General features: G+C 41.0%; 1 protein-coding gene across 6 annotated transcripts in view; it reads left to right on the top strand.

The window, feature by feature from the left end:
- The window catches only part of RNF182 (ring finger protein 182), a 35361-nt gene extending 24962 nt beyond the window's left edge, over positions 1 to 10399 (top strand). For all 6 annotated transcript variants that reach the window (XM_048058031.2, XM_048058028.2, XM_048058030.2 and 3 more), the window contains one exon: positions 4273 to 10399. In XM_048058031.2, the coding sequence (XP_047913988.1) occupies positions 4509 to 5246 (738 nt within the window). In that variant the 5' untranslated portion in view covers positions 4273 to 4508 and the 3' untranslated portion in view covers positions 5247 to 10399. The remainder of the gene's footprint in view (positions 1 to 4272) is intronic.
- The last annotated feature ends 2278 nt before the right edge of the window (positions 10400 to 12677 follow it).

Below are 12677 nucleotides of genomic sequence, written 5' to 3'. Positions count from 1 at the left end.
TCACCTGGGATACATCTAAAAGACAAGGCAGAAAATCTTAGACAACAGAATAGAAGTTGCTTGAAGGAATAATAGTTGGCCATATTTCTCAAGAAATTTCTAATTTTCTCAAGAAATTGGGTCAATTTGAAGTCAAATTTCATTTAATTTTTTCAGTTTTCTAATATTTTTCCATGTCTTTGGTTGGAGAGCTTTTTAGGGTATGTGGCATATTAAGCTCAAAAAAGTGTCAGTCTTCAACATAGAAAAAATGAGTGGGAAAGTAGGTATTGAGGAAAAAAAATAGAAAATTGCCTAAGAAATCAGGTAAGAGAATAAGACGGAAGCAGCATCTAAACATAACAGATCTGAGAGGGTAAAAAGAAAAGAAGTCTGAATATTAATAGCAATTAGTGGACAAATTTTTGTTTTCAAAGGAAAGGATGTTTAAATGCAAAGTAGTAGTCAGTGCAAATCACACTAGAACACATAAGGAAAAATGCAACATCTAAATCAAAGAAAAAGGCAAACGATCAATGATGTTTTAATGTGTTAATACGTTTTGAAGAGGCTGTGAAGAGAGAAGTGTGCTGAAAGTATCTCTTTATTGTACAGTACATACAGTAAAAAGTTTGAAAATAATTCGTAGAATAGCTTGTGAATGAAACTACAATACGAGGATCGTTGTTGTCTGGAAATGAAGGAAATGATCCTAATTTGCTATTTGGGACTTGGAACAGAGTCGTTACTCTTTCTATTAATGCTAAATTTGGCAATGTGGTGCCAGTCTATAGGAAGGGCAGGAAGGAGGATCCAGGGAATTCCAGGCCTGTCAGTCTGACCTCAGTGCCAGGGAAGCTCATGGGGCAGATAATCCTGAGTGCCATCACAAGGCACGTACAGGACAGCCAGGTGATCAGATAACCCAGTCAGCATGGGTTTATGAAAGGCAGGTTCTGCTTGACTAGCCTGATTTCCGTCTGTGATAAGATAATCTGCTTAGTGGACAAGAGAGAGGCTGTGGATGTTGTTTACTTGGACTTGAGCAAAACATTTGATGCTGTTTCCCACAGCCATCTCCTGGAGAAACTGGCTGCTCATGGCTTGGGCTGATGTGCTGTTTGTTGGGTGAAAACCAGGCTGGATCATGGGGCCCAAAGGGCCGTGGTGAATGGAGTTGAATCCAGTTGGAGGCTGGTCACAGGTGGTGTCCCCCAGGGCTCAGTACTGGGGCCAGTTTTGTTTAACATTTTTATTAATGATCTTGGTGAAGGGATCGAAGGCAGCCTCAGTAAGTCTGCAGAGCACAGCAAGTTGGGTAGGAAGGCCCTGCAGAGGGATCTGGATAGGCTGGACCAATGGGCCACATCTAGTTGCACGGCATTCAACAAGGCTAAATGCCAGGTGCTGCACTTGGGTCATAACAACCCCATGCAGCTATATAGACATGAGGAAGAGTGGCTGAAAAAGTTGCCTGGAAGAAAAGGACCAGGGGTTACTGGTCAACAGCCAGCTGATAGTATGGCCATCAGGACTAGGGAGGTGATCGTCCCTCTGTACTTGGCTCTGGTGAGGCCGCACCTCAAATGCTGTGTTTGGTTTTGGGCCCCTCACTGCAAGAAAGATGCTGAGTTACTGGAATGTGTTCAGAAAGTAGCAAGAAGATGGTGAAGGGACTAGAAAGCAACATATAGGAGGAGCGGCTGAGGGAACCGGGACAGTTTATTCTGGAGAAGAGGAAGCTGAGGGGAGACCTTATTGCTCTCTACAGCTGCCTGAAAGGAGGTTGCAGCAAGGAGGGTGTTGGTCCCTTTCCTCAGATGCCAAGCGATAAGGGGCAAGGCAAGGGCCTCAAGTTGTGTCAGGTGAGGCTTGCTTTGGATATGAGGAAGAATTTCTTCACTGAAAGGGCGGTTAGGCCCTGGAATAGGCTGCTCAGGGAGGTGGTGGAGTTGCCATCCCTGGAAGTATTTAAGAAATGTGTGAACATGGCAATTAGGGATATGGTGTATTAGTGGGACACAATGGGTCAGGTTGATGGTTGGAGTTGATCTTAAGGGACTTGTCCAATCTAAATGATTCTATGTTACTGATCTGAGTTCACCTCAGGCACAGAAAATTAATGATACTCATACACATAATGATGTGAAAGTTCAAAACTATAGCTTTGTTTGTTGGCTTTTTTCTTAACTTTTCAGCAGTACCTTGCCTTCATGTGGGTTGGCATTTCATTTTCTTAGGTCTGTTTTGTGGTGGTTTGTTTTTTTTTTTTTTCATCCTTTGGTATGTTAGTATCTGATGACATTTATATATGCCGAAAAGTTGTCTAAAAGATGATATTTGGAATGAAATAAAAAGGGTAGTGGAATGAAGAAGGAATCCTGTAGTGTAACGAAGGATAAAGGGTAGGTTATAAGAACAGTAGGAGACGTACTTTTTGTCTTGTAGAAGATATTTACACTCTGAAAGTTATGGATCAACCTTCTTATGTTTGCATTGCCTAATTTGTGGAGCACACTACAAATATAGCCACAGTATGAATAATAAAAACAATGGTGAGGTAGAGATGAAAACTAAAAACACTAAAATAAGGTGGAAGAGGCAGATTTTTTTTTAATGAATGGGATGGGGGCAATGTCTGTTATAAATTCTTACAGAAATATGTTTTTTCTTCACTATGTTGTCCTTTTTTTTTTTCTTCTCATCAGTGCATTGTCTGTAGTGTTAACATCTTTGTTTTAAAATCCAGGAAGTGAGTTTTAAAAATTCAGTCACTAATAGACCTAATATTGTGCAGAGCATTAAGAGACAGAATGGCAAATACTCCAAGCACAGTAAAAACAAAAAGCCCATGAAAGAAATTTTACTATACATTGTGGTTGGCAGGTAAAATGCATTGATGAAAAGAGCATATGGCTTGAAAGAGGGAACTTTTTGCCTTGTAGGAGTGAGTAAAAATTTACTAAGGAGGTCATAAATTATACTGGAAGGAACCAACCATTTACTAAAACCAAGAGTCAAGAAACAAGTTTATTGAAAGAGAGACACTTCTTTCATATTGCATGTGCCTGCAGTTTACTGGTAATACAAGAGGCAGTTGGACCCAAGTGCTGACCCATTACCAGGGCAAGTTTCTTGCTACAAAGAGTACCCTGGCAGTGAAGGAGAGAGCTTGAAAGCCTGCAAAATTGCAGTGCCACACCTGTCTTTGTGAGGAAGCATCTGCTTGAATCTGGGAGAAGTTTAATCCTCTGGCAGACATTGCCATTGTGTGAATGCTGGTAATTATAGCTCCCTGTAGCCCTGGTTAATGTTTTGTTTTTAATACACGGATTATTTCCTGAAGTCACGAAAATGTGTGGTTACATAATATGACAAAACATTTGTTACGGGAGGCTGATGTGTCTGGTGGCAAAAACACTGCACAGGATGGGAGTGCAGCAGAGCAAGCATGCCACAGGCCACTCCTTAGCAGAGGTGTGAAACAGCTGTCACAGCCATAAAACTCTTGGAAGCCAGTACATCTGGAAAATGCCCTTGAGAGACACGTTAGTCTTCACCCTAGCGTTTTCATGATCTATGATCAGCTCTGTGTTTAGCAGCTATGTGAATAGACAGAAAAAGGAGTTGTTCCTCAAGCAGCAAAATTAGTAAAGCCTGATCGTTTACAAATTTGACATATCTCCCCATATACTTCCTTACAGTAGCTCCAGTCTTTTTCTGTGTCCCCTTCTCCCCCTAAAACTCCTCATTGCTCCAGAATATCACCAGTTTCCTCCTGTGTTGTGCTCTCTACTTGAACATCAGGCAGCACATGGCCTGTTCAGAGCAGAAGCTGGCTGTGTGCTGATTGACCATTGCCCTCCAGGAAGAGTGATTGTTCTGAACCTCTCCTCCCTCCTCTACCCAACTTCTAGTGTTCACTACTTTTTTAGAAACTTAATTATCTTCACTACTGCTGCACCTCATCCAATTTGTTTGAAATTGGACAGCAGGTTCAAAAGTTATTGAGAAAGACAAAAAGCACCAGAGGCTAGATCTCATTTCCTTAGGAAACCAGGGTTTAAACAAGCAGTCACAGGTCCGTAATTAGATTGCATCTTCTGCTGAGAATTTCGTAGGCTGAGGGAATCTAAGTTACTCACAAAGAAGTTTTATCAGCATGACTGCCACATAGGTCTCATATGCCATGGAAAAAAATGACTGGGGAGGTATATTTAGCAAAGGAAGCTAAGCTTATAAAAAGTATAACTCCCTTGTTTCACCTGCTTTTTCCCTTTTTTATTCCCACAGAAATTCCATGTTGTCTTTTTCAAATGGATGACTGGCTAAGAGAGGACATACAGTACAAAATCCCTAGCAGAAGCTGAAAATGGATGACTTCTACTGATGCTTTTTGATAGCTTCATCTCCTCTTTTCCTGTTTGAGATGGGTGATACGACCATCAGGAAAAAGTTCTAAAATAAGCCTGAGTGACATCTTTATCCCTTGACTCCTCTTTCCACAAATCTACAAATCACCAGAAGAAATGACCAGTCAACTACCAGAGGAGTCTGTGGAAACCCAGAGCTCAGATGAGCTTGAGTGCAAGATCTGCTACAACCGCTACAACCTGCGACAGAGAAAACCAAAAGTGCTGGAGTGTTGTCACAGAGTGTGTGCCAAATGCCTTTGCAAGATCATAGACTTTGGTGATTCTCCTCAAGGAGTCATAGTGTGCCCTTTTTGCAGGTTTGAAACGTGCCTGCCAGACGATGAGGTTAGTAGTCTTCCTGATGACAATAACATCCTTCTGAATCTAGCTTGCGGGGGAAAGGGGAAGAAGTGCCTACCAGACAACCCAACAGAACTGTTGCTGACTCCCAAAAGGTTGGCATCTCTGGTCAGCCCTTCTCACACTTCTTCTAATTGCCTGGTTATAACAATCATGGAAGTACAAAGAGAAAGTCCCCAGACTCTGAACTCAACGCCTGTGGTGGAATTTTACAGGCCTACAAGTTTTGACTCTGTTGCAACCGTGTCCCACAACTGGACAGTGTGGAACTGCACATCTTTGCTCTTCCAGACCTCAATTCGGGTGCTAGTTTGGTTGCTAGGTTTGCTGTACTTTAGTTCCTTGCCTTTAGGGATTTACTTACTGGTATCTAAGAAAGTCACCCTTGGGGTTGTCTTTGTAAGCCTTGTTCCTTCGAGCCTTGTTATTCTCATGGTTTATGGCTTTTGCCAGTGTGTTTGCCATGAATTTCTAGACTGCATGTCTTCTTGATAACAAATACAGTGAAATAAGATGCATTGCCACGTGTAGCATCGTTGATTTAGCCTGTCTCTGTATTCTTATCTATTCTTATTGTTGTCCATCCCACTAAATGGAAGCAGTGACCCTTTTTACATGGTCCTTTTTTATTTGATTATTTAATGTTTTTTGTTTGTTTTATGTTTTAGCTAAGTGTTGGGCATAAAATTTACATGCTGATTTTAATGGTCTGGGTTGTAGAAAGGCATAAAGGAAATTTGGTGCCTGCTGCTGCTGCCACTATTCGGATGAGTAGCTCTTTGCTTTGTATTGGCTTGATCATGTAAGTTAAGGCTGTAGGATCTGCCCTAGAAGAAATTAGTACAACAGGCACCTTCCAGTTCAGAGTACAGCATCTCTTAATGCAAAGCATCTCATGCTCTGGAATATCTGTCATTTCTGGTAGCAAATGAAGTCACTTTGTTAGTTAATATAGAAGAAGAAGAACTTATCGTTTCTTTTTCCAGTTCTTGTTATAGCAAAAATATTTGTGGGATGCCCAGTGGTCAAAGATTTTTTGTGTTCTGATATATGAGGAACCTTTTTTCCCCCCATGCTCAAACAGAAGCCCACTTTACTTGTACTGTAGTTGCAGCTTCATCTGAGAAACTCCTGATAAAGAGTACTTTTAGGGACCCAGCCACACATTTGCTCTCTTCTAGGGGTGCTTTTTAAGTGTGAATACACCTTAGTTTTTCTTTGAGGGTTCAGAGATCTGCAGGCTTCTCCATCTGTGTTCCATAATGATTACCCTCCCTCCCAGCATTTCCACCACCACACAACATTTCCAACCCTTTAGTCCTTGTGATAGATTGTCTGACCAATTTCATGCGCAACTACTTTTGGGTAGTTAATGTGGAAAATTTCCCTTATGTGACTTCAGCTGTCACGATAGATCTTTATTCCTCATCATTAGGAAATGAACCTACAATGACTAATACACATTTCAGAAAAAATCTGAAATGGTTAACGTGGCTTTTTATTTGTTTTTGTTGTTTTGTTTGCTTTCTGAGCTCACAGAATAGGCACTGTAAGGAGGTAGTGTGACTTTGGGGAGGATTCTGTTTAGTGCGTTGTCCATAATGTTTAATACCCTGAACTCCCTCTGTCACCCTTGTGAGTTGACAGCACCCTAGGTATGGCAGTTAGCCTGACTGGACTAGTTGAGTTCAGAAGAATTACTGATGATTTACCATTCCACAAATACAATCAGGCCCTGTAAGGTTTGCTTTTACGTTGCATGGTTTAGGCTACTTTTTCCAACTACTGGAAGAGCGTAAAAATAAGAAATGTTTAATGCTTGTGTGTATAACTAGGTCTAGTCAACACCACAGCTGCAACCTCATTTTTCTGAGCACAGCAGGGTGAAAACTGAGAAGAAGCAGTTGATCAGTGCAAGCACAGCTTTTGGATCAGGCGCACGATTTAGTAATCTCAAGGCAATGTAAGAGGGAGACGGGTTGGCTGCGTGAAGACTGAATGTATGGCCTAACAACATATTCTTAGAGCAAACTGACTTTGGTAAGAATGAGAAATGCCAACAGGAAAAGGAGATTATAAGTGGTTGTTGTGTCTATCAATGGGATTTGAAGTCAAGTTGGTCCAATTTTTGTAGATGGTACAGGTGGTGTCTACGGTTTAATTCCTATTGAAATCATGGGGAAAATGTGAAAATGTGAAGGTCCTGCTTTTCTTGACACTCGAGTTTATAATAGTGCATATATATGTGTGTGTATGTATATATAGACACATATGTAAGAAGAAAATATATAGCAAAATAATAGTTTTCAAGTGTGTGGAGTTACAGAGCTGTGTACTGAATGATGAAAGGAAATGTTTCAGACTTTTCTGTAATAACTTGATAACAATTAGAACTAAAATACTTTCAGAATTCCTAGAAATGACTATTCCGAAGTAATTGTTTTTAATGTTTGTTGTAAAGCACATATGGTTAGAAGAGCTGTCATCTCCAATCCAGGTATACTGCAAGGTTTGACTCATCTATGAACTCATACATTTTAAATATCCAATAACAATCATGTCAAAAAAAAAGCAAGAAAGAGAAATCTATGTGATTTACTAGTACTTCATAACTTTGGGAGAAGATGTATTTGTAGTGTTAGGGCTTTATGTATTTTAGGGTTTGTTCAATTTGTCTGAATATAATATCTCTAATAAAGGGCTGGCTAATACAGGAAGTAGGTTTTGCAAATGTGTGATGTATCTGTTTTACCTCTGTACAATGTGTCTGCAGTGCTACCTGTTGTCTTTCCCTTTTTTTTTTTTATTCCATTTGATTATGATTATTTTAGCTCCATCATCAGTTATTTTGTACTCTGTTTTAAAACAGAGCCTAATCTTGGCAGGATTGCACTGGTTACATATCACAGCACAAATAAATACACTTGTTATTATACTTCACTATTTTTAAGACTGCCACACAGTTAAATTTATGCTGTTATTTTAGACTGTGCTGCAATACTAATCCACTCAAAAATGTGAGTGCAGGAAAACATACTGATTGTGTAGCTATTCCCTTGCTCAGCCAGAGCACGTTATTAAAGCTTCAGTCTCATAAAATTCCTGTATGACTTATAATATGGCCATTGAGAATTGCCAGGAGGTCTAAATCTCAATTATTTGTAGAAAACACGTGAGAAGATATTGCTGTGAGGTTGAGGCTAGAAGAACTTCAGCTAATACTATTTAACTGTTTGCATTCTCTATCACCCTTAAGACTCAGAACTGAAAACTCATGACCTGTGTCCTCTGCGGTGGAGTAGCTCTGCTGAGGTCTGTATAAACGGGGCTAGAACCGAATCCTGCCCACCAGTGTTTCCCTCCCTTTCTGTGGCTTTTGTTCTCCATGGAGAGTTATGTCTCCTGTAATGGTAAAATACTGCTACATTTATGCCAAGAGAATTCTCTTTGAGTGGGATTCTGTTCCTGCTTTGCCCAGAGACATGACTCAACAAGGGACAGTGTTATAAATTCATTACTACAGGACTCTATTACCCCAAATAAGGTGTTCATTACCACAGGATTATTTTACCCTAAAAGGTGTGTGGTTTTTTGTTTTGTTTTGTTTTTCAATTCCTACTTATCTTACCCTGTGAATGCAGACTGCTAGTTTACAGTGCGATATAGCAGAGTCCGCCGAGGGCTGGGGCTGAATGATGCAGAAGCAGTCACGGGACACACTATCATGAGGATGTTGAGGTGGACCTTCCTCTGAGCAGGACCCCGTGAGGAACGAAGCTCTCCTGCAAGCACGGCCTGAGCCCAGAGCCTGAAGAGCAGTGACCAGAAAGCGTGTTACGCGTGGAGCAGGCTGCAGGGAGCAAATGGGACGGTGCAGGAACATCAGGGCTGTGACTTACGGGGCAGTGGGCTGTGGGTCCAGCCTGGGAGTTTAGGGACAACTGTGGAGATTGAGGGACTGCGGGACAAGGGTGTGGAGTCCCAGGGCTGAGGTTGTGGAGCTGTGCAAAGCAGAGAGGGACCTGTACCTGGGCAGAGGATGTGCTTTAAAGGATTTAGAGAGAGAACTGCCAATGCAGTTCAAAGTTTTTCATACTGACCCTTTTATTTTTCGAGTTCATTTGGTAATCAGAAGCTATTTGGTACTGCTACTCCAGTTGAATATTTTCATTTTCCAAATGCCTAAGTATTGGCCTTTGTAGTTAAAAATATCCTTAGATTTGGACACAGTCCCTCTATGATGTTAACAACTTAAAGCTTTGATCTTGTGAACACGATTGACCGAAATAAGGACTGATGTCTTTGGTTTAGTTGCATTGTGAGCTTTGTCCTACTACATTTGATTATATGCCTGCAAAGCTGTATATGATAATATAAAACACAATAAAATAGGTGAAATCTTACCCAAATAATGCAATCGGCAAACTGTGGGGCTGCCAGCATTTTATGGTGCATCCAAGAATAGACACTCTTCCCGATGGGCTTTATCATCTAAAGACAGCAATGGGTCCAGCAGCACGTAGCCAGATAGACAAGTACAGAAGAGGAGAGCACAGCATTCCAGCTAAAAGGCTATTGATCACCCTAACCAGAGGAAGGGGAACTGAGAAGGTTCACAGGAGAGCAGTTGATGTGTTTGAGGGACCTCCTTGTGATTAGGGTGTGGAACCGTGTAGGTAAAGAGTGTTTTGAAATCAAACAAAATCAAACAACCTTTCCTAATGCACTGAGTTTATAGCTCAGTCCAACAAAAAAAACAGCAGCAACAACAACAAAAAAAAGATTAGGAGTGAAGAGATGGCAAATTGCAGCCAGGATGTGAGAGTCAATGGGGTGCAGAGGGGAAATGGCAGCAGATTGTTGAAACAATTTTGATGTCAAAGCAGGCCAAACCTATGGCTACGTCTTGCCTTCTCCTGGCTGGTCCGAAATGACTGCGAGGCTGCCCCACGCCTGAGGACCACCACAACTTGGCACCCTCCCCAGCCTTACCTCTGTGGCAGCTCACTGCGGTTGTGGATCTTGATTTCTGGTACAGCAGGTGTAAGTCATGATTTCATCTTCCTGTGTGGATGACCGGTATAGTGAAAGGTCCACAGCCTTCTGCTCTCAGACTGGCTTGTTTTAACCGTCCTAAGCTTTCTCAGATTTTGTTGCAGGATTTCTTCATGTTTTTATAAAAGCAAGACAGTGCAGTTTATTTACATGGAGCAATGCCTTCAAGCAGGAAAAAAAATGGGGCAAGAAGAACTGAGAATTGTGAAATCATTTTAGGACATTCAAAGTGATGGAAAGAGACTTCTGAGAGTCAACTTTTACTTTCACGCAAGCAGATTAGATGTTATCCTTTTGAGTGACATCAGTAAATATTTAATGCTGGAAAGTCCTCATGGAGTTTTTAAGTCTGTCAGACCTTCGGCACAAAACCTCTGCTTCCTGCACAGCACCATTCTCTGTCTTTTGCATCAGCCCGCCTTGTCAAAAGTTGAAGCTTCACTGTTTAAAGAGTTCTGACATAGAGGATAAATCCCCAGTACAGGGATGCTAAATCATCTTTCTGGAGACGTGTGTGGCAGTAACAAAGCTTTCAGTGCTAGACCTTAAACAAAGGGAAGTCATCTTGCAGCTTGAATGGGTAGCATAAATTTCATTTTGAATCAAGTTTCATTGTTCTTGGCAACGCTACAACTAAAATCATTTTATTGTATTTCTGCCTCTTGCTTGTGTTATATGAATGTGGTTTGCATTTAAAAATATATTAAATCATAAAAATCAGAGATGGGTAGAAAAAAGCCTAAGAAGTCATTTTATCCATTTCCTCTCTCCCCGTAGAGATGACTGCTTTCTCTAGTCTGGTTTTAAATATCTCAAGTGATAAGGCCTCCACCACTTCCCTTGAGGGACTTTTCAGCCATTTAATAGACATCTTTGTTAGGAAATGTTTTCTTTGTACTGAGCCTGTTCTTTTTTTTTTTTCCCTTCTGCATCATGTAATTCCTTTATTCTGTGCCCACTGTTTTAAATTCTGTGAAATCTGTGAAATGTATCGTATTTTTCTCTTTCATACCACAGCTGAATCATTCATAATCATTGTTGTTCAAGCAATGTAAGAGATAAGCAACCAGTTGCTGAACAGCTAATAATGCTTCCCTGGGACGGCATGCCATGTATCAGTAAACATTTCCTGGCAACTCCTGGCTGACACTTCTTTCTACAGTAGGGAGTGAAAAATGTCAAGTGAAACTTGAAGAAATGCGTCTTCCCAAGGGCATCCACGGCAATATTACTGGCATTTCAAGAGGTGCTGAGGCAAGCAGCCTACTTTTTTAGATAGAGCTTTTCTTTCTAAAAGTGGATGATTTTAAATTTAAAAAAAAATAAATATGCTTTTAAAAAGCATTTAAAAGTCCTTTTCACAAGGAAACCTCTATGTGAGAACCACGCTATATCAAAACTCTTAACTTGTTGAGAGACAAGACTGTATTGATTGCCACTCACTGCGGAGCAGTTTTTGCTGACAGCTTAGCTCAGATGAAAAATTGAATTCAGTGTTAAGGAGAACAGTTTGAAAAGATGCCTTTGCAACTGTGTCTCTGGAATCAGATCTGTGCATGAAAACGTGACTCATCTTGACAACAGAAACATTACATTGCCAATTTAGTTACAACATCCTAGATAATCCTCTGCCTATCTCAAGCAACTGGAAGGAGCAGTGTGATTAAGGAAACCCTATGTGGACAGGTGTACTTCATGGGGTTTTTGCATTCAAAAGACACTAACTTAAAAAAAAAAAGAAGCGCTATGCTTCATGAACAGACGCTGATCCTAGGCCAGGTGAATGATCTGCTGATTCAAGAAAGGTCTCTGACAGTGACTGGTGGTGGACACATGCAAAAAATACCAGCAGCAGCCCACACGGACAGTGAGATTCCAGTATACCTCCTCACTTACGGCAACGTGCAGTTTGGAGACCTCTTGAGATGGAGCTTAACCAGTGCCTGTGGGTTTGATTCTCGCCTTTGGATTTCTGTGAATTCCTTTAAATGTCGTTTTTAACCCATTTATATTTTTGGTGTCCATGAAACCCTGCAGCAGTGAGTTGCGTAATTTAATTACATGCTATGTGGAAAAGGTCTATTTTGTCTTTAATGCTCCTAAGACGTTAGTTGTGTGTCCTCAACTTTTTTCTCTTACAAAAAGCAGTTCCAAGGTGTGATTACACATTGTTCGTTTCCTCTGTGCCATTTCTAGAAATTATCCTAGAAATATTTCTCTGGAAATATTAATGTCATGTTTTTATCCTTAGTGCTTCTCTGGCTGCCTCTTTTCCAAACTGGAGATCCTAGCCAGTTTAACTTCTCCATATACTACACAGAAGTATTTCCATACTTGACACCAGTCATTGTACTTGCCTGAACCTGTACTGAACCTTTTCTAGTGCTGCTTTCTTCCTTGCTTTGAGGTGGGGAGAAGCCCTCAGAAACAGGTTCTGAAGGCAATTAGTGTCATTTGTTAATAAGTCAGGTAACCGCCTGAGACGTCCGTACTGCATTCTACTCACTCTGTTTACACAGCCCAGCTCAGCTGGGTGCAGGAGACAGCAGACTGCAGGAGAATGCTTAATTTCCCTTTGGCACAGGCTGTACAGGTTTTAGCTGTATTAAACGTGGCCTGACGCTGTTGGGCTGAGCAGCTCCTCGTGGGCAAGCACTGTGCAATGCCTTCTGTCTGCTACACAGGCACACCTACCTCACCCACCTGCTTCACCCGTCCTAAACTACCACCTAGAGCTTTTCATTGCAAGATCAGATTGTGTTTTTTTGTTGTTGTTGTTGTTTTGTTTTGTTTTTAAATACCTTTTACTTAATCGTTTATTTCCTCAAGGCTTGAGCCCTAATCCATGTTCTCCTTGGTTGAAAGGAG

Source organism: Anser cygnoides, chromosome 2, assembly GCF_040182565.1.
Source record: "Anser cygnoides isolate HZ-2024a breed goose chromosome 2, Taihu_goose_T2T_genome, whole genome shotgun sequence".
NCBI lineage: Eukaryota > Metazoa > Chordata > Aves > Anseriformes > Anatidae > Anser > Anser cygnoides.
Note: the sequence above shows the minus strand (reverse complement) of the source record. Positions and strands in the feature narration are given on the sequence as shown.